Source organism: Neovison vison, chromosome 12 (genome assembly GCF_020171115.1).
Source record: "Neovison vison isolate M4711 chromosome 12, ASM_NN_V1, whole genome shotgun sequence".
Taxonomy (NCBI): Eukaryota; Metazoa; Chordata; class Mammalia; order Carnivora; family Mustelidae; genus Neogale; species Neogale vison.
Genome location: NC_058102.1, coordinates 131,380,976 through 131,403,780, shown reverse-complemented (window position 1 = coordinate 131,403,780; position 22,805 = coordinate 131,380,976). Strand labels below are relative to the sequence as shown.

Sequence of the window (22,805 nt, the reverse complement as noted above, 5' to 3'; positions counted from 1 at the left end):
GTTTATTTCCAGCGAGAAAGGGAAGGAAGTGACAATTGTGCATAATATTGCTACTTCAACCACCGTCTGAGGTTCGGCTGCGAACTGACCCAACTAGACATTTGTGTCTGTGTCTGCAAAAAAAACCAGGAGCCTTTCTAGACTCTGGTCAGCGCCTCGTGGGCAACAGGCATAAACTCTCATTGACGTGTTTTTATAGGGCGCAGCGGAGAACACCAGCTTTGGAGCCAAGCGATTGTTTGGGATGGTTTTGCAGATCTATAGAGGCACCTGGGAATCGTTTGCAAGCCCCGAACTAAAACACGGAACTGAGCATGGGATAGCGCAGAACCCAGTGGCCCAGGCCACCCTCCCTTCTTGAACCCGTGTGACCTCGGGAAACATCCCTTTCTCTTTCTCAGTGCAAGACTCCAGCTGCAAGAGTGGGACCTTTAGGAGTACGGCTTATGGTGTTAGGGGACCCACCGCAGCGCCCAAAGTACCCTTATGGCTTGGTCTTTTAGATCTCCAAGGCTTCCTTTTTTTTTTTTTTTTTAAACCTTTGACCCCCTTCATCCATTTCTCGTACCCCTTCCTCTAGCAACCACCAGTCTGTGAGGTTTTCTTCTTTTTTTTTAATTCCACCTGTAAGAGAGGTTGCATGATATCTGTCCTTCTCTGACTCCTTTCACTTAGCATTATGTCCTCACGGTCCACCCATATTGGGACAAACGGTAAGATTTCATTCTTTTTTTAATGGCTGAATAATATTCCATGGTATATATACACCTTCTTTTGATACTTTTATTTTTAAATTTTTATTATAGAAGTTGACATCCAGTGTTATATTAGTTTCGGGTCTACAGCACAGTGACAACAACTCTATACACTCAGTATCAGTACAGTCCGTGTAGTCGCCACACACTATTGTGTCAAGATTACTGACCTTCACCCAGTGACGGACACTGTGGTTCCCATATTTTGGCTACTGTAAATAGTGCAGTAGTGAACACAGGAGTGCATACGTCTGATTACTGTCTTTGCTCTAAAATACCCAGAAATGGAATTGTCGGGTTATATGGTAATTCTACTTTTTATTTTTTGAGAAACCTCCATATTGTTTTCCACAGTGGCTGCCCAATTTGCCTTCCCGCCAACAGTGCATGAGGGGTCCTTTTTCTCCATATCCCTGCCAGCATTTTTTACTCCTTGTCTTTTTGATACTAGCCATTCTGACAGGTGTGGGGTGACTGTGGTTTTCATTTGCATTTCCCTGATGATGAACAGAGTTGAGCATCTTTTCATGTACCTGTTGGTCATGTGTCTTCTTAGGAAAAATATCTATTCAGATCTGCCCATTTTTAAATTGTAAATATTTAAAAACTGGATTGCTTGGGTTTGTTGGTATTGCGTTTTATATACTCTGGCTACTAACCGCTTATCAAATACGTGATCTGCAAATATTTTGTCCCATTCAGGAGGTTGCCTTTTCATTTTGTTGATGGTCTCCTTTGCTGTGCAGAAGCTGTTTACTCTGATGTAGTCTTGTGGATTTTTTTCTTTTGTTGCTTCTACATTTGGTCTTACTTTCAAAAATTCATTGCCAAGACCTCTGTCAAGGAGATTACCACCTGTGTTTTTTTTCTAGGAATCTCATAGTTTCAGGTCTTATGTGCCAGTCTTAAATCCATTTCAGAGTTAATTTTTGCATTTGGCGTCATTCTTTTGCATGAGGCTGTCCGGTCTTCCCAGCACCGTTAAACTGAAGAAACTATTCTTTCCTTATTGTCTATTCTTGGCTCCTTTATCATAAATTAATTGACCACATATATGTGGGACCATTTTTCTGGGCTCTGTATTCTGTTGCATTGATCTGTGTGTCTGTATTTATGTATTTATTTTTAAAAAGATTTTATTTATTTATTTGACAGAGATCACAAGTAGGCAGAGAGGCAGGCAGAGAGAGAGAGGAGGAAGCAGGCTCCCCACTGAGCAGAGAGCCCGATGCGGGGCTCGATCCCACAACCCTGGGATCATGACCTGAGCCGAAGGCAGAGGCTTTAACCCACTGAGCCACCCAGGTGCCCCTGTGTGTCTGTATTTATGACAATACCATACTATGTTGATTCTTACAGCTTTGCCAATATATTTTGAAATCAGGCCGTGTGATGCCTCTAGGTTTGTTCTTTCTCAGGGTGGCTTTGGGCAATTTGGGGTCTTTTGTGGTTCCACTTTGGATCAAACCCCCAGCCCTGACTACTATGAGACATGGGCGTGTTACTTAGCTTCACTTGGTCTCCATTTCCTTGTCTTCAAGGATGAGGAGGATGGATTCACCTCCCTTGCTAGAGCTTGTCTGAGCATTGAAGGAAATACTGTTCGATCTAGAACAAGTACTCAACAAATGTAGACTTGGCTCTGGACTATTTTAGCGTTATCAGTTAGAGGAGAATCTGTGTCCCTCTTGCTTATACAGGTCCAAGTACCCCAAATCACGTGATTGCAGACCCCTGAAACATAGTACTTTTGATGTTGATGGTTGCAAGGATGATGATTCCAGATGAGTTCTAAGCCTCTTGGCAATTCACTCTTTTTTCCTGGATTTTACACAGGCTGCTTGCATGCATAATATCCCAACAGCCATGTAGTTTCCAGAGCACTCTCTTTTATGAGCCTACAGAGTATACCATGTGGTTTGCACCTGAATTCCTAGCAATCTAGTCAAATACTTGAGTCCTGTTGCTAAGTCCTGCATTCAGTATTTCTCTGGGGCAGGACAATTCTCTGATAGCATATCCATCAAGGGCATTTCTTCAGTCAGCTTTGAAGACAGTAGTTACGTTATACCTATTACATTCTCCCTAAAGTTTCCCTGAAATTTCAATGAGCTGTTACTCGTCTGTTCTGTTTCCTGGTTTCAGGGACGGCAGGACAACTACTGTGTATCACCTCCGGAGAGTGAGGTCTTTGCCGGGTGTCCATTACTGTGTGCAAATGCTATGTGACCCTCAACTCAACACGTCTCCGTGTTGTCCAGTTTTGCTGAATACAGAGAAAACATTTCAACACGGGCAACAAGCAGAGCCACCATCCTGTTCCAGGCCCAGCTCTGTACCGGAGGGCCAACCGGAAAGAAACTGCCTGCGTTCAGTTTCTAGTTTTACCCCTCAGTAGCCATGTGACTGCGGGGAAACTGAGTAATCTCTCTGTGTCTATCCATAAGAAGGGGCGATCTTCGTTCCTATTTCAGAGGCCTATATTTTCTTTTCTTAAATTATCTTTGACTGGTTTTGCTGTTAGGGTAATGCTGGATTTAAAAAACCAGTTGGGAAGTGTCCTCTATTTTCTGAAGGACGGACTTCCTTTCTTCTTCTTTTTTTTTTCAATACTGTAAAAATGTCATTTTGTTATTTCCAGACTTAACTTTGTCTTTCAGAAGAATTGGGTGGTAATTCTTATTTATATTTCCCTATAAGTAAGGTACCTTTTTCTTTTTCTTTTTTTTTTTTTTAAGATTTTATTTATTTATTTGACAGACAGAAATCACAAGTAGGCAGAGAGGCAGGCAGGCAGAGAGAGAGGGAGAAGCACGCTCCCTGCCAAGCAGAGAGCCTGATGTGGGGCTCGATCCCAGCACCCTGGGATCATGACCTGAGCCTAAGGCAGAGGCTTTAACCCACTGGGCCACCCAGGCGTTCAGGTAAGGTACCTTTTTCTTTCCCCCCTCTCGCTGCCTATAAGACTTTCTATTAATTCCTCCCCTCCACCCCAGGGGTCTGTTGAACGTTTTTTAGTCTGTGGATTTACAGCTTTCACCACATTTAGAAAAATTCTAGCCACTATTTCTTCTAATGTGTTTCTCTTTTCTTCAGACCACTTAATATTGTTCCACAAATTATTAAGATTTGATTAATTTACTCGTCTTTTTTTCTTTATATTTCAGTGTGAACAGTTTCTATTGCTGTTTTCAAAATGATATTTTGTTTTGACAGTAATATATCTTCTATTAAGTCCATCCAGATACTGTTTTTCAGTTCTTGAAAGTTACACTCAGATTTTTTAAAATATCTTTTTCTTGTCTTATTGTGTTCATGTTTTTATTTAAATCCTTGAGAATAATTACTATAGCTGCTTTAAAGCCCTTGCTGCTGTTCTGGTTATCCCTGCAATTAGTGGTTGCTTCCAATCAGTCAATTTTTCTTAAGGTTATGGATCACATGTCTAGTAATTTTTGACTGAGTGCTGGATAGGCAGTTCTGGGTTTTTACCAATTTTTCTTAAGGTTATGGATTACATGTCTAGTAATTTTTGACTGAGTGCTGGACAGGCAGTTCTGGATGGAGTTGCTCTGGCAGATGGCTCAGTTACTTGTGGATCATTTTTGGTCTTTAGGGGCTTGGTTTTAAGCTCTGTTATGGTGAATCTAGGACATTCTTTACTCAGGGACTAGTTTAGTCCCAAGACAGGAACATCGTCCTTCTCTGATCTTTACTGAATGCCCCAGTGACCAGTGAAGCCTCTTGACTCTCGCTTGTAAAAGTATGGACATCTCCCAGCTCCGTGTGGCCCTTGGGTATTTTTTTTAGCTTAAAGCCTCCCATTTTACTTTTGCCTGGCTTGGTGATCTTTCTCACTATACATATTTGGCTTATTATTCAACAACAGACCACAGGTTTATATAGTCTTTTCTTTGTAGAGCTTCCTCTTATTTGGTATTCTACTCTACAAATTCTAGCTGTTTCAGCTCAGTCAAGTTTGATCTTGTCTTCTCAATCAGGCTGTCAGTGCTCTGCTCAGTCATCCCTTTCTACAACATGATCTGAAAACGCCCCCAGGCAGAAAGCTGAGTCAAGTGTAGGTTTCATTCACTTCCTTTGCTTCTGTTCTCCCAAGGATTACAGTCCTGTGTTGTCTGTCATCCAATGCCTGGAAATAGTTGTTTAATACATATATATACTTATTTTTTAGGTTTCTAGTTGTCCACAATGGGAAGGTAGGTACTGTTATAGTTACCCCCTCATTCTGGAAACATGAATTTATTATAAATGCTAGGCTTTGACATTTTTATAAAAATACTCAGAAATAATGTTCTTGGCCATTAAATATTTAATAAACCAAATAACTTGCCCCATCAACATCCAGAGACTAGAAAACTGCCTAAAACTAGTTCTATGCACCTCAAAATAGGTATGTACCTCACATACTAAATCCTGACTTCTTAGGTAAAACCTAAGACTATCAGTCTAACCAACAGTGCAATACAATGGGACTGATTTTCTGTCCAGCAGTGACACTGAAAAGTAGTTATATTATAAATCGGAGGTTTCCTGATGATAGCCAGACCCCAGAATGACTCCTGACTACCCCGTTAAATTCTCCGGGCTGTAGGGAACAATGTATAAGATGCTGGTCACAACCACTTGCTATCTGGGAGAGGACTCCCCATCTTAGCCTCTGTGTGAGAGTCTATCTAGGGCTTGGTAAACTGTATGACACTGAACTAGTTCCATTAATTATTTCTGACCAGTTGGAAAAAAACAGATTTGCTCAGCACAGGCGAAATTCTGGTGTGCTTTTCTCAGGGACACAGTCCCATGATCATTTTTTTTGGATGTCAGAAGTTAAATGAGATTCTGGCACATTTCCATGAGGTACTATTTTATTTAAAAAGACACCTTAAGATAACTGTATTGAATTATATCATTTCAAATACAAGGTCTTCATGTACTGCTATGTTTCTTTTTTGTGATGGTATTTTACCTCCTTCCTCTCTTAGGAAAACATAGTAAATTCTCAGTAGTCTTAAAAATAGAACGCTAAGTTCAGAATAACTCCCACTTAAAAAAAAAAAAATTATCAGGAGGCAGAATAAGGAAATAGGAGCCGGGGGTGGGGGGAACCTCTGGGAATTAGAGAAGCAGGATATATCCATTCTCTCTTTAGGCCAAGTCTCATCTGACCCTCACAGAACTTGTATCACATTTTCTAGAAGCTTATATCTCCCCTCAGCCCACAGAGAGGGACAGAACAGCAATCACTTTGGTGGGCATGGGATTACTTTGAGAAAATCCAGGTACTGTGGCACTTCGAGCAAAAAAAAAAAAAAAAAAGATGATCTCATCACTTAGGAAGAGCAAACTTTTTCTAAATCACACCAGAAAAGGTAATAGATAAAGAAAATAATCTTTTGAAGGAAACAATTGTTAGGTATAAGACCTTTACCTGTCACCTGTCCATTGTTGCCTGCTAAGTGCCAACCCAACTTTTACCTCAGAATGGAACACGACAACACAGAAGTTCCATATAGCTCTTGTAGCTATTATAACTAAGTAGAGAACACATTCTATTTGCCACTGGGAATGGGGTACATCTTTTGAAGTCAGGGTTTTGACGTCATCAAGTGTGTCTTCCACACTTACAGGGTGGTGGCTACCCCAACTGCTTCTGCTTCACCCTGGTGATAGCTGAGATCTCAATATTTCTAAGAGGCATCTCAAAGGACTGAGGGTTCATAATACCCACAGGCAAGAGTTCTTACCCCAGAACATTCTAGAATCACCAGTACCTGACGTCTGGTTCACAGCAGTGTAGTCAGACTCTAGCAGGGGTGCCCAGGTACCGATATTTTTGTTAAAGGCCTCAAGTGATTCTGATAGGTAGCCAGGATTGAGAACCACTGTCTTAGACCAATAATTCATGTGAAATCGGATAGGAGGGAATTACCCAAAGAAGAGTTTTAGGGGTCTTCTTCATCTTCTGCTTAGGCCCCTCGTGCCTCCCTTGACATTCTTTTTGCCCAATTTAAACTACCCATCCCACTGTGTCCTCATCAAATTTCTATCCCTGCGAATAATCCATCAATTCTGAAAATAAAATGCTCAAATAGGATACGCTCTACAGTCTAGGATTTTCCAGTGATTTAATTATCTAATTACTAGAGCCGGCTGCCAAGCACAAAAGATTTCATTCAGTTTCACTATTTTATAACACAGTTCAAAGAACATTTGAATTTCTAATTCAATTTTTGTTCTTTGGAGACTCCTCCACGGAGTTCCGTATATTTCTAATGATAGTTCCATTCTTGGACTTATAATCACGCTGGGGTTGCACTTCCTTTTCAGTGTATAACACATACGCCGAAGGAGAATCGGTGCTGAGATGGCTTAATTATTCTAAACTGGTTTTGTCTTAGACAGAGAGACTCCCCTGATTGAAAAGACAGGAAGGAAGCCTGATGGGGACAAATTTCAAAGAACAAAATACAAAGACTGAGGTAGAAACAACCACCATCGGCTGGGAAACAAAATGTTTAAGCCTCCCCTATGTCTCTGCTCACACGTCAAAGCTCAAGAGAGTATTTGCTTTGTTCTTTATACCCCCCTCCCCCGAGCCAGAGAGGCCGAGCAATCTCGGGGCAATAAAGGAACCTGTGTGGTTAAGATAGCATTCCCAGACCTTGAACCGAAGAACCACATTGCTTGAGGACGGATAGTTCTGAAACCGAGCTACCACAGTTCAAGGTTCACCAGGAGAGGCGGGCTGTGGGGAACCCCCGACCCCTCGCCGGCTGGAAAACCAAACAAGGCCAGGGTGATGCTACAGGCACACACGTCACCCTCCATATTGAATGAGCCACCCTTCAGAGGAAGCCTGGTACTTAGACTGAAGCAATTCTACCCACCCCCCGTTCCCCCAACCCCACCATGCCAACACCTGCTTGCTTTGGAAAGCACACACAAGATTTAGGAATTCTTGTGAGGGTCCAGGAAGGGGAGATAATTTCCAAATGGCCAGCAGGTGGCACTAATGGGCAGTAGCCACGTGAGGAGGGGCTTACCCTCCAAAAAAAAAAAAAATCCCAGGGAAGGACCCGGGACCCAGCAGACCCATTCTGGCCAGCACATTTACAGGGTACTAAATCATTGGTTTTTAATACTTTCCAACATTTTTTAGAATGAATACTAAAATTTCAGATAAAACCTCGGTTTCCAGAAAAACCCTAGGCTCTAGTGCTGTTGGGTTGTGAAATCACCATCTTAGCTTTAACTAGGTGGTGAGAATCGTGGGGATCAACCATGAGCAAGCAGAAGGGGGAGCGAAGCTGTGATAGGAAGCCCTTCCCTGCCACCACCCCTCCCTTACCAGCTCTGAGGACACCACGCTGTTTAGAAGATGAGCTTCCTGAAGTCGGGAAGATCCCCACATGGAGCCCAAGCCGGCACCACATCCTCAATGACCAACCTGCCCCAAAGGCAAGGGCCATGAGGCTGATACAGGAAGCATCCAGAGAGGTCTCGGAAAGCGATCTCATAAAGAAATGCACAGCCCCAGTTCCTTCTACTCAGAGCCCCACAAAACATTTCTCTGCTTCATCAGACCGATGGGACGGATTCCCCCAGACTGGTGAGACAGAGGGTCATTTTCCCTCCCTTTCGATTCCCGCACTGTTTGTATGTTACCAAATAAATGGAAAAAGGTAAGGAGAATATTATGGAACACACTCTACACAGATAAAATGCAGGTGTGTTTCTCAACCAGTCTTCCACGACGGCTTCTTTTCCTTATGAATTCATCATCTATTCTAAAGTCATACTTCTAAGTACATCACAGTTCTTTGCAAAAACAGCGCAGGTGCCTGTCCTACCTTCGCGCATGCTCCCTGAGGAGGACCAAGGAGCCAAAACACTTGCAAGCAGGAAGTTTTAACTGGCTATTAGATGCTCCGTGGGCTCCTTTTTTCCTAGCTGTCCTCCAGAAAACCAAATGTTTAATGGTTTTTCATGTGTAAAAGCATCCCTCGCTTCCAGAAGTGGTAACAGACTGACTCGAACTGCGGTGGAAGGATCTAGAGCGATTTTGTGTGTGTGAGAGAGGAAACCATGCCTCGATGGGGCTCCTCTTTAGGTCTTCAGTTCGCCCTTAGGAACACAGAGTAGAGAAAGCCCGGGGAAGGGGCTGAGGGGCTGGGGATGTTAGGGGAGGTGAGCAGGGAGGAGTACGCGGACTCTGGGGAGCTAAGCCAGAGGACGCCCTCCATGCGGAACTGGCGGGTACCTGGAGCTGTCGCATCTGCTGGAGCTGGAGCCTGAGTTCCGCCACACTCCGCCTCATGTCGAGCAGGCTCATGTGCAGAGCCGAGGGGCTGGCAGGCAAGGGCTGGCTGGACACCCCCGAGGACTCCAGGGCGCCCACAGTCTTGCCTCCGGAAACATGCAGCATTCCTAGGAGAAAAGAAGAGCCAAGAACTTCAGAGTCCCAGAAAGTGGGAGCTCTGAGTCTCATCCAGATACAGATCACCATTAACTCCTTCAGTATGAAAAAACTTTTAATTATGTCGGTCCTCTAAATGGCGGGGGGAAAAAAAAAGAATTGGGTTTAAATGATGGCACATTCATGCAAGGTTATACTATGCAGTCTGTAAATGTGATGTTGGAGAAGGCAGAACACAGAACTGATGCCACATTAAGGAAGCTAAATTTTTCCTTTCCTTTCCGTTCCCTACCCTTTCCCCTTCTTTCCTTCCTTCCTCTATACAAGTTTGCACAGAGAAAAGATTAGATGTATCTATAACAAAGTATTAACATTCTTTCTGGCCGCTAGTATTCCATGATATATAAAAAATATATTTAATTCAAAAATATATAATTACATATATATATATATAATATATACGTGTGTGTATACACACACACACACACATATTTACTTATTATTTTTTTAGGTAGGCTCCACACCAGACATGGAGCCCCTTACAAGGCTTGAACTCATAACCATTAGAACAAGACCTGAGCTGAGATCAAGAGTTGGTCACCCAACTGCCTGAACCACCCAAGTGCCCTGAGTTTTATATATGTTTATATTTCTACTTTTTGTATCATTAAATATGCATGGTGAATATCTGTAATTTTATAATAGAAAATATATTTTTATAATAGAAAATACATTTTTTTCAAAGTCTGGGACCTAATACTGGGTGCTCTCATGGTCAGATATATTATCTGGACAACAGACACTTAGTTCTGGGCAGATTCAGCCCAGTCACCAAGGGGAAAGTAATAAGAAGAGGGTCTTCTTGTGAATCCCTGTGGGTTTTCAGACCAAAAGAAGCAGGACTTCTGCTCACATCTCGTTTACCGAGAAAATCAGGCATGGTTCAAAAATTCTCTAGGAGAGGAAACAAAAAAGGCAGCAGGAAGAAAATCCTCCTAAATACTTCTCGAGCTGCCGTAAACTTGTGCTTCTTGGGGCCAACTTAAACAAGCCTCATGGATTTCCTAAGTCCATCTGGGAAGGGCCTGATTTGACTGAGTCTGATTCAGAAAATGCCTCCCCAAGGATCTCGAGTAGCATTTACAGGATCAGCAAGGTACAGGAATCAAAAGGAAGTACCACTGTCTTCCAGGACAATGGAGTTCTCTGGAAGAAGCATCCAGAGTAGACTGAATTTACATCACACACACAGACACACGCACACACACACGAGTGAGCACACGCACACACCCTCTTCTGGTTAGTTCTCTTTTTTCTGTAAAGGATAGTCTGCAATAGGGCAGGCAGGCCTTCCCGGACCAAACCCTGTTGCTGCTTCGCACACTCTGAAGTGGGTGCACACAGTGGCCTCTCTCTCCATCTGGGCTCAGCACACAGGGAAGTCCTTCCCCTGCGCACACAGCCTAGCCTCAGGGGAACTGCTGCGGGGGTGTGTGAAGCTGACATGCCCGTGGGCCAGGGAGCGCTCACAACTGTCCTCTTGTCGGCTCCCAGCAATGTCGATGCGCACTGATGGTCCACCAAATTCCTCACCCTCTGAGGACCAGCCCTCTCTCGGCCCCCTTGGGGCAGTCAGGAGAACAGAACAGAAAGCATTGGAAGGATTTCCGAAGGGACCCCAGCAGGGCAGACAAAGAGCTGTTTGTTATTTGTACAAGCCGACTGGCCACTCCTACCATCCCGGCCATGCGGGGCTGCTCTCCCGTATATCTGAAATCACCCCCCGGAAGAGGAAGACTTGCCATCTCTGCAATGGTCCCACAGCATATTCTCCAACTGGGAAGGTCTCCGGTACGAGGACATCCAGTAACTGCAGCATGTCCCAATGAACAAGCACCTTCGAGATCAAGGATTCCGAGGCTGATCACAACACACTGGACGTTTTCCTTTTAGAACCAGCCAGGCCCCTGGAGCAGGCTCTGTGCCCACAGGCAGAGACACACGCGGACGTGCCACCAACACACACACACACGCACACGGACAGCATACGGCGCCAGGTGTACCACAAATGGTACCATCGAGGTATTTCTCCAAGGAAAATGACACAGGGCTCACTAGCCACCCCCCGACTTGGGGTTAAGAATTTCTCTGCTCTTCTTCAGCCAAAAGAAGACACACATGCCTTCTCCGTCCCCTCTTCTCAACACGGTGAGAGCGACAGGGCACGCACCATCTGGTAGAGCTGCATGCCAATCACTGGTTCTAAAAAGCATCGTCTGTCCCCAAATTTCTCTACGGAATCCACACTCATCTGTCCAATTTCTTCACCATCTAATTTACTACATCTGGTTTCTATCTCCATCACCCACTCGGTGGCTCCCTGTAAGACGGCCAGCGGTCAGGTGTCAATCCCACAGATGTGGGGCCCATGTGACAGTGGGCAACATCGGGCTTTGCCTCACTCCCTTCTTTCTCAGTCAGTTTTAAACTCTCCTGTCTCCTTTCTTTTTAGCTCTCTGCCACTCCATCTCGGACACTGTCTTTCCTCATTTCTTCCTCAGCCAGTTGTTTACCTGGTGTGTTCTCTTGGGAAGCTTCTCCTCTCACCGGACACATTTCCCAGGGAGGTCACGTCTACTAGGACCACCTACAAACGTCTCCCACATCTTTGTCTCCAGCCTCCAGGTCTCTTCGCATGCACACACCAAGACCTTGACATTGATCCAGGGCACCTCTATGAGCAGGTCAAAGTCATGATTTCTCTTCCTCTTCCCCAACCCTCTTTGTCTCCAGAGGCCTGATTTTGGCCAGTGGCACTATTATCCACTCAATTATTTAAATGAGAATCTTGGAAATTATTCTCAGTATCCAACATCCGAGCTGTATGACCTCAGGTAGGTAACACGACCTCTCTCTCAGTTTCCTTATCTGTCAAGTGGGTCAGTGGGCTATGGGGAGGACCGTGGAACTAACGCATGTGAACTGCTCATCCTGGTGAACTGCGCCAATGCTGGGAACTGTGATTACTATTTCTCTGAGCAGAGTGGGCAAGAGGAGACCCTGCCAGCTTCCCCGCCTCACCTGGGAGTGTCAGGCAGTAGAAAAGCCAAGACTCACAGCAATGGGCTAAGGTCAAGAGGCAGGGGCCCCGAAATCTTAAAGATGGAGTTGGATTTGGTGGGTGGGAACCCAGAGTGTGGAAACGAGCTCCCCTTCAGAGGCGATGCACAGGACCAGGATGTGCTCTCCACACCCACACAGGAGGCACGCACATTCTGCTCCCGGAGCGCCCACACTAGTCCGCACAAGCTCACTCCTTTCTATGCATGTCGCCCTTCCCCCCCACTTGACCGCCTGAGGTCAAGTACGCTGTCAGATGAATCTTATTAACGCAAATTTGATGCGAGCTTCATGTATCCTGTCATGACAGAGAGAACATGGGCTTGGGAATGGGCGGGACTGGCCGTGACGCCCCCTAGTGGTGCGGCTCGTATCTTCCTTATAGGATTATGTGTGTAAAATGACAGAATGTACAATATAAGACCCATGGTACGTCTTTGAAATGGGAGGCTTCTTTGGTTCTCTTAGATCCACCGTAAACCCAATATTCCTTGAGTAACCGGAAATCTGGTTTTCCCTTTTTGATCTACCCTTGGCCCAAAGAGCTCCTTGATGTCTCTCTTCCATGGACTTGACTGTAGGAGGGCGATAATACTTTCGGACTTGTAGCTTACTTCCTAGGATTCCAGAAGAACTCAAACATTCTGCGCACTATACAAGGCTGCTATGACAACGAAAGCTCCGTGCACCACGTCTAGCCGTGACCCGTGAGAATGAGAGGGACCAAACTCAGGAGGGACATGGGGACGCGGCAATGCACAGGCAGTTGCCGGCAGCATCAACAACTGGCTCAGCCCTTGTGGAGGAGAAAACTGGCAGCACGTTGACCATGCTACTCAAGTTCATCCCTCTGGACTTACTGATTCCACTTTGGGAAATGCTTCCCGGGGATATCACACCTGCTCCTTCCCCTTTGCTCCAAAACCATTACAAAATGTTTCGCAACAAAGCAGTGAAAACAGCTTCCATAGCTTTAGTGAGACCGGGGCAACTTAACACAGAAGAATGAGGTAAAATGACAGGTGGGGGGCAGGGGAGACCACCGTGTGAGTATGTGTCGTGTGAGGACATGCGTTTAGTGTTCTCATCTGAGTGTGGGAGTAACAACTGTACCCATATAGGGGAGAGGCATCAGGACCTAATGAGTTCCGGCATGAAAAGCACCCAGAACAGTGCCGGGCACGTAGGAGACAATCACGAAACATTTCCTGCGATTATGAGGATGATGTCACCCAAAGTGAAAGGGAGGAAAAGGAGAATGTAAAAGAGTGTGTGCATCTCGATTAGAACAACGGCATTGGGTACTCAGCGTTCCTAGAATAGAATCCAGGGGCCCGGAAGGCTGTGGCGTTCAGGAGTTCACGGGGCCCCCTTTGTTCTCGCCAGCTTCATGGACGCGTAATTGACACAGAACACTGTGTGACTTTAAGATGTACTATGTGTTGATCTGATGATACACTTACATATTACAGCACGATCACTATGGGAGCGTCAGCTAACACGCCCATCATATGTCCCGTAATTGCCGCTTCCTTTTTGTGGTGAGAACGTTTAAGATCTACTCTCTTGGCAACTTCCGAGTATATAGCTGAGAAGTGTTCTCTATAATCACAACGCTGTGCTCATATTAGATGCCCCAGAACTTGTGCATCTTCTAACTGGAAGCTGACACTTTTGACCAACTCCTCCCCATTTCCCCCAACCTTCAGCCCCGGCTAACCACCTTATGATTCTGCTTCTTCGAGTTCAATAGATTCCTCTCCACCCCACCCCCTTGCATTCACAATAGACGAGAAAATAAATGAACCGACAGACATCTCCCAAACAAACTGGCAACTGGTCTGAAGCCAAGTTTAGCAATTTCCGCAAAATAATTCTCTGGCTGTGGCCAAGGTCACCGATTGATTTCTAAGTAAACCGACAAATCCCACGAGGCCTGGAAACACTGGACGTCCAGCCCGGCCAGCTTCACAGCTGAACTGTCTGTACTTAGCCAGGGAGGAACCAGATCGACCAGAGGTCTCAGGGGCAGCCCCGAGATCTGTCCGTTCTACCATGCTGTGTAACATGCTGTGGCTTCCCCAAAATTAGGGGTTTCACCCAACCGGCCACATGCTTCCTGTGTCATTCAGTAGCTGAACATGTCCCTGGTAATAATTTCTATTTCTAATCCAACGCAAGAGAAGGTCTCATTTTCTTGAGAGGAGGCCTGCCTTGAGCCGGCCACATAAAGTGGACATCAAATAAACGTGGATATTGGTGAACTCCACTGGGAACAGAACTGGGGCTTCTGGGGGGAATGCTGGCATTTACAAAACTGGCCCTGGTCGGAGCACACCTTCCCTTCCCACCTTGACCACGGGCTCCCTTCCAGTTCATTCCCATTCTTGAGCTGGGCTGAGCTCCTTCCTCCCTGTGGAACATTCCAATGGCTTCACTTTGCACTTAGAGTAACATCTAAATTCCTTTCCCCAGCATTTACACATGCCTCCCTGCCCCCTGCCCCCACTCTTACCCGCCCCTCTCACTCACCTAAGTAGTCCCCATTCATCCTTGGGGCCTCAGCCTCTGTCACTTCCTCTGGGCAAGGTCTCCATCGAGGCCAGATCTGTCGGTTAAATATTCACCCGGCACTCCGTCTTAACCACTCGTAATTACTGGTTCTGGATCTGCTTTCCCCATAGGCTTAGGAATTCTAGGCGGGCAGCCCTGCCTCAAGGATGCCCACTGTCCTTGCCCAGTGCCAGGCACACCTATTTGTCGGATGCGGGACCGTTTATTTGAATAAATGAAAGAAGAGTGAATGGACGAAGAAAAACGGAATGGAGAGGACCAAAGGGCTTAGGCCACGCCCTCCACCCCGAATTAATTAGTGACTACTCTGGAATTTCAGCATTAAGCTGGGAAGGGGTGTTGGTGGTGGTTGGGGTTGGGGGGGGGCGCTATCCAGAAAGCCTCTGAAATCCAACCAATTACGCGACGTAGAGAAACGTTAAATGCTCCGAAACGAGCCAAAGCGAATCCAAGGCAGCCCGCCGAGGCTCGGAAAAACACTCACCTGCGCTCTCCGTGTGGCTCTTATTGGCTGTGGTTTTCATCATTTTCTCACTGAACAAAAGAAAAAGAGAGTCAGCTACACAGTTTCCAAAATTCTTCTTTTTTTTTGGCCCCTTCCATTCACCATTCTAAGCGATTAGCAGCAGCTCGTGATGGTATCAAGCAATGAGGGTATTTGAGCGTCAGCATCACCACTGGCCAGAATGGAAGAGGCTTCCCAGGTGTGGACTTGCCACTGCGGGTGGAATGCAGCCGAGCAGCACTCATGACTTTCAGATGAGGCGGACGTGGAGACGAGTGGATGGCGCTCGCGGGCACGGGCGCTGTGGTCCGTGAAGCCACATGCACTGGGAAGCCCATTTACCCTTCTTGGGCCAAAGTGTTACCTTCGACCAAGAATTACCAGAAGGAAAACAAACAAACACACCATGATTCATAGAGATGGGAATATTTTCAGCCTTGAGATGATTACAAGAAAAACGGATTTGAATGAATGGATTATCATAATGATTAAAGAGAAACAGATCGAATTATTTTTCATTGGTTTGCTTTCTTCTTTTTACCTAGACGCATCTTTGCTATTACTTGTAATGGGCCCTTTAAAAAGCGCCGACTGAACAAGGCCAGTTAAACTGGCAATCTGTTTCTCCATGGCTTGCATCCTCTCTCTGTAAAACAAGAGAATCGTTGGTTAAAGCTATTATTGACTTTCAGACTGGTTTGTCTAGGTGAATGATTCGCTGAGGGTTATAAAATGGACCACCTAGGAGGCTGCCAAAGTTCATCCCATCCCGGGGACGTGAACAGCCTACAACTCCTTGCTGGGTTCAAGATTCAATGATCAGAGTTTAATATTAACCCACTGAGCTCACTGAAAAAAACAAACAAACAAACAAACAACACAACAACAACAAAAAAAAAAACCAACACCAGACAGAGGAGCCAGCCCAGGCCTCCTGGAAAACGGAAAAAATTCTGCAGTGTTTTTGTGAATTTCTGCCCTGCTGTTGCAAATTGATCGCTGACACCGGCCATGTCCTAGGCTAGCTGGGGCCCGGTGGCACAGACTTGCAAACTGTCCTCATGGGCTGGAAGGCTGTCACCGAGGTTTCGGTGTCAATGAAGGAGACACTGGCCGAGTGTGGAGTACAAATTGTTTCACAGCCCAAGAGCGACACAAATGGATGTCTCCGAAGGAAAAACAGGACTGGAATTACTGTCTGACTTGGGGGAAGGGGCTGCCGAGTCTAACGTCATAGGAACCTTAATCTGGGGGCTTTCACAGGATCCAGCAGGAAGACAAATATCCCTGACAACTTGACCATCTGAAGACACAAGTGAAAAATCCCCCCATGAGGAACTGTGCACAGACACTGCCCCCCTCTGTTTGGGGCTCTCTGAGGTCACGGCACCGTCCATCTGGCCTTTCACACAGGTTCCCCTCTCCGAGCCCTGGCCAATGGCAGTTTCGCAGAATGATGACCGTTATTTCCAGCACGTGATAAAAACACCACCACAACAGAGTGACCTCCCCTGATCGAGGATGGTGGGCAGCAATGGCTGTCACTGCCAGTGAAACGCAATGACACTTACATGGTGGTTTCAAACAAGACAAGGGAGACGGCGGAGAACAGCCTGAGTAGTGGGGGTACCTCGTCTGCCAAAGTATCCCCTCAGCAGGTGTCCCAGTGGGCGATGGCTCGAGACAAAGACGTGACCCCACTCTCCACCACGGTTCCTCACCCCACAGGCCCCTGGTAGTGTTAGCCCTGGGGATTCCCGTACTACAAACAGCATATTCAGACATTGTAGCTTTTAAGCACAAGCTGACTTCTTTATCTGGTATTGCATGGAAAAAAACATGGCGGCCTGTTCTTGTGCTAGACAACAAACAGCTGGTTGAGCTGGACTAATCAAGAGATGACGTATCTGTATCTCCAACTTCGCAAAGGTAATTCTGTCTGTACAAAAACCTCTGGCCTTGCTTTTTGCCTTGGGAGTACAACCCGTAGCGCCATATGAAACACTGAGCTTAACTGCACAATTATGACTTTGACTTCACAGTCGCATGCGTTTTCTTTAGGTTAAAATTGATGGTTCTGACACAATCCCGAGTTTCTCGGATGGAAGTCACGCGATCTGAATAGTCACTGGTTGTAAACACAGTAAGGAAAAGTATCTAGCTGACGTGCTAAATAGTATGATTTTTTTGTTCTACTGCAAGAAACTATGGTAGAGAGAAAAAATTGCAAATAGAGTGGAAGTTCCTGGAGTGACTTTCTAGTTGCTTCCAGGCAGAGTAGTGAAGGCTGAACTGAGTGGCATAGCGTTTTGAGTCTTACCTGTGTTTTTGGCCTCCTCTCTGCCATTAGACAGTGCATGTCGCAAACAGAGAACTCAGTAAGAAATTCTAATCAAGAAATCAGGTTAGTGAACCTCCAATGGCAATCCCAAGTTTATCAGACCCAAGTGGCCAAGGAAAGTGGTGGTCGGTCATGCTGCCTGCTGAGTGGGAGAAAAAGACTTAGACAAATGGGCTCTTGGGAAATGAATGATGTCCAGGAGTTCTGCCGAGCAGCAAAAGAAAGTCGTCCCAGGCCCCCATTCTTCCCACAGTAATGCTGGAGTCAAGCTCATGACCTCGAGTAGAGGGGAACTCAGAGCTCCTTGAGATGGTACTAGTTCACGGCTCTTACTCAATCCTAGGCACGTGCAGAAGATCCCTCCCTCCCTCCCTCCCGGCCACCCCGCCTTCCTTCCTTGAGTGACACCTCATTTTTAGAGTCTAGGCAGCCTTGGTTAGGAAATGGTTTAAAGGAGCCTATGAAGCTGGAGCGTGGGATAGGAAGGCACGGTGACAACCTAACCAGACAGGCGACAGCGATGGTGAGAACCAGCTAAGTCTACGACTATAAAGCATTAAGTGAGAATCTGACAGAAGGAAATGGCAGAAGGGATTCCAACATCCCGAATATGGCCCTTTCTGATCACTCTCTGGTCACCAGCTTTCGTTACCCTGTTTAACAAGGGAGGGCAGTGGCATCAAAAACCAAGCAAAGCACCTGAGTCATTCAGAGTCAGAACACTGCTCTTCAATTGATTCATCCCCATGGGTCCTCTCCACACAGGCGTCCGAAGGGCTTCGTACATGCCTTTGGCTTTTTCCTTGGCTCAGTGGGTACTCAGCTGCTCACTGGGCTTCCCTGCACGGTGGTTTTAGGATGCAGAGAAAGACAACACCCAAATCTCACTCCACTCTTCCTTCCTCATCAGACATTCTGTTGACATCATCACCCAACTGCCTGGGATAGGAGTTTTGGATGCTCTGGAGCAATGCCTTATTCTCGGCTCTATACATACACATTTGGTTCTCCCTTTCTCTCTCTGAGGACGGCTGTCAAAGCTCTCTGCGTGGCCTCCTCTAGGCTAAGTCACTGCTGGGGCCACCAGGAAGGACACATGATCTATCAGAGCCCTGAGAGTACAGAATACTTGAGCCCGACGGCCAAGGTCAGGAGACAACTCTCTCCCATTGTCCAGGAAACAGCGGGGCGTGCACGTGACCGACCCATGCGATCGTACACACGTGCTCCACTGCCTCGACCACAACTGCTCTTCAAAAATACAATTCTTTTGACACATGGTAATGAGAAAACTTTTTCCCCTCCTATTTAATCATCAGAGTGTTTCTGGTTTCAGGATTCATTTGAGGGAGATTATCTGATTTATAAATTCATAAATAAGATTGTCTTTCCATTTCATGGTTGGTAATCTGGAAACAATTTTATGGTTTAACTAAATTACAGCGACTGGAAACTTATGCAGCCTTCTCCCATGATGAAATGTTATGAAGTAGGTTTTAATGTGAAAAGGAGAAAAGAGAAACGCAGCGGAAGACGAGAAATTAAATACGACCCTGTCATTTTGTTGCAGTGGCAATTCTGTACGATAACCATCAGAATATTAAAGACTTTTCAGCCAATGCTTGCCAATATTCCTTGGCTTAAGGTATTACAGGACTGGTATAATTACTGTTGAAAAGATGGTTTAAAAGTGATTTCATAAACCTTTTTGTATCATTCCATAAGCCGTATTTATGTGATTAGTATGTATGGTTAACCAGTCATTTAGGGCCGTAAGTCAGCCTGGCTGAATGCATCTTCTTGGGGCCCAAGCACAATATTAATAAAAAAATTCAAGTCCAATCCAGGGAAAGTGCTGATCCCAGTATTTAAACTCCCTCTGCTACAACCAGCTTTCCTTGAAAGCCCACGTCTGCCGCTGATGAGGCAAAGCCCAGACTGTGCGTGGTCTGCTCTCTGCCTTCAGAGGACAGGGAAGGAAAGAGTCTGATATGGGGGGAAGACGTTTAGCCAGTAACTCCACTTATCCAACTTTTGGATTCAAGTTTTCACCTTCAGCCTTTTTTTGACCCGGGACTGGCCTCTGTGCTGACCCAGGCCTCATTAAACCTGAATTAAGTCCTTATTGGCTTATCTCTAGGTAAATGAATGACTATTAAAAAACAAGTCTGTGCCGTAACAACTAGGAGACTGGTAATCTTATAATGAACCCCTAAAGGTATGTTTTTAGCCATCCAGGAGGAGTGTCGGGGAGCTGAGGGGAAACAGCTGGCTGAGCTCATGGGACCAACCCCAGTGGAGGGTCGTTCACCTCCCGAGTCAGTTACCAACGCTGAGCCCACTGGCTCAGCAGAGTCAGTAACGGCGACGACTGGGGGGTAGGGAGCTGGCCTTCTGGGAGTGCTTCCCAGGGGGCCCATCAATTCATTTCCAGTTCCGATATTTTGTGACTATTTTTACTATCTGTTCCTGATCATTCCCTGTGCTCTCTATCTCCCCCCAAAAAAGTCATGAACAGCAGACAAGCCATCAGCGAATGTTTTCAAGCACGTTACTCTGTGCTAGGCACAGAATAAGCGGGTGTGGACGAGACGATGAATAAAGCATCATCATTCCTTCCTCAGAGTCACTTTTTTGTTTGTTTGTTTCTGGGAGAAAATCTAAGTGAACTAAAAACCCTTTAGTCTTGGCAGTGCCAAAGGCATTTTCCAGAACGGAATAGCGAACAGGCTTAAAGCTGGGCTATGCCCTTGTTTGCTCGTGCCCTGATTCTCTGGTATGAGGGGGAAAAAAAAAAAAAAACCAAAGTAATTCAAGTCACTGTTTTCAGAAGAGTTCAACAGAACACTGGAATTCAAATGATCTGAATTTGTGGTAAAGCTTCAAATAGGACTCCGAGCAGGGAACTTTCTATTTCTGCCCAAAGTTAACCTATCGGTGAAAGAACTCTATAACTAAAAACATTCCTCTGAAAACGCCCAATCAATCTAACTGCTCACGGAAACCTCTAGATTTCTTGAGGAGACACTGTGGGCGTGGCCAGTAACTGCCATGGGGCTGCCGTGTTCCGTACGCATTAAGGTTGTCCCCCAACCACTGCATGTGACCATGTCTGGCACTTTCTTGTGTTCTCAGTCCTTGGACGAAAACCAGATACAGACGGTCACGAAGAAATGGTGTTGATAACATTGACCTTGAAGGCTGCTATCTCTCCCCTGATCCTCTGCCCATGGAGAAGGAAGACTGGGTATGCTCCATGTTTCCTCTTACTGCTTCAGTCCATTGTTCTGGCCAGCTGCTCAACATCTGCCACGCTTCTGAATTCTGACTTCCTCACCCGTAAATGCCCTACCAGCATCTGGGACATTCCCACGTCCTTGGAGGACTTCAGCACAGGAGGCTGGCCTCCCTCCTGTCCCATTCCAATTCATTATCTCTTAGAGTGTCAACATCCACTCAGGTAACCCTTTCACAAGTTGGCCATTCCAAGACGCTCGACTCTTCTTCAGACATACTCTGACCTTCGGTTCTTACTTGGTCTGGTTTTACTGTCTAGATCTGCAAAGTCCAGCTTTTCCCCAACTCAACAAAGAAATAATGACCAAAGCGAAAAGTGATCATCTGGAATGCTCTGCCTTTGACGGATGGCCACGAAGATATGCACATCTAATGACGCCTGTAAAGAAACAGGCAAAAAATGGAGCCCCATTTATAAAGATCTGGGGGGAAAAAAGCTATTTCTAACCTTTCTTTATAAAAGAGGCACTGAGGCACTGAGAAAATGAAAGCTCATGATGAGATGTGAAGAGAATGCTGTGTTCCTTGGAATAAATAGTTTTTTGCATATTAGCTTGTAACTGGTGCTATTTACCCGAAAGGACTCAAGTGACATTTGATTGCTAGTAACTTCCGTGATTGCTACTGAGTGTGAGCCCTGTGACAGGTGCTGGGGGAAAATGTTACTGATCTTTCTTGCTGACCCTAGACTTCAGATGACCCAACTGGGGGTGGGGCAGGGGTGGGCATAGCTGGCTGGGATCTAGGTCCGGGTGCTCCTAACGGTCAAGTGCCCCCGGAGGACGGACACAGACGGTGTCAGCTGGGGAAGAGCAACTCCTCCTATTAGGAGACTCGTGAATGAAGCCCAAAGAATAGGATTTAGCAGCAGGAAAAGAGAGGAGAACAACACACTAGGGGAGTCCTGGGGCAAGAGCAGTGGAATTAGACTAAGAACATTCAATGGAAGCAACAATTCTGGAGCAGGCATTAGTTTAGATTTGTTCTCTGGCTCCAGAGGTGGGCGGGGACAGGGTAGGGACACCAGGTCGGAGGCCACCGTCACAGACGGGTGGCAGCTGGCACCACCAGTGTGGTAGCAGGAAGCTCGAGGAAGAGGGCTAGAGTAAGGGACAGCCTTCTCTGGTTGTCCAAATGGGGAGTGGGAGAGAGACCAATCAAGAGGATGCCAAGGCCTCTGACCCAAGTACGGGATGAATGAAGCGGTCACGCCTGCGTTGCACACCTGAGACGGGACAGACTCTCTGGATACACGGAGCCCGAGCTGACCTGCGGCCGCCCGCCGGGGGGACAAAGCTGCACTCCCATGTCACAACACGAACATCTCCATTTCCTCAACCGTCCAACTAGGATAACAACAGCCTTCTCTGTCCCCCTGGGGTGTCCTCTCACAGAGGCGTGGGGATGAGGGCAAGGGAAAAAGTGCACAGGCAAATACATTATCGCCTGCGGGACACGAGGGATGCACGAGGCTTCCTTTCCTCCCCTGGACTTCATCCATCCCACAAACCTTGTTCCAACATCGACTGTGTGCCAGGCACAGACCTAGGAGCTGCGGATGCAGCGGCGAATCAAGCAAAGGCCTTGCTCTCATGGAGCTTATGAGGGGAGGGTACAACAAACTAAGGAAGGAGAGAAAAACATATATGTAAGCATATAAACATAGGTGTATACTCTTGTGTAGAAACAGGTATTTTATTGAATTATACTATTGTTTGTGTGTGTGTGTAGATGGCCAATAAAGGTCTCACTGAGCTGACGGCGTTGAGTAAATGCCTG

General features: G+C 46.2%; 1 protein-coding gene across 13 annotated transcripts in view; it reads right to left on the bottom strand.

Moving 5' to 3' along the window:
- The window catches only part of KIAA1217 (KIAA1217 ortholog), a 682,726-nt gene that overhangs the window by 27,288 nt on the left and 632,633 nt on the right, over positions 1 to 22,805 (bottom strand). For 9 of the 13 annotated variants that reach the window (XM_044226903.1, XM_044226902.1, XM_044226897.1 and 6 more), the window contains 3 exons: positions 15,930 to 16,034; positions 15,368 to 15,417; positions 9,034 to 9,200 (listed from right to left, as the gene is read on the bottom strand). In XM_044226903.1, the coding sequence (XP_044082838.1) occupies positions 9,034 to 9,200; positions 15,368 to 15,417; positions 15,930 to 16,034 (322 nt within the window). The remainder of the gene's footprint in view (positions 1 to 9,033; positions 9,201 to 15,367; positions 15,418 to 15,929; positions 16,035 to 22,805) is intronic. The other 4 variants (XM_044226899.1, XM_044226906.1, XM_044226900.1 and 1 more) reach the window with 1 other exon arrangement.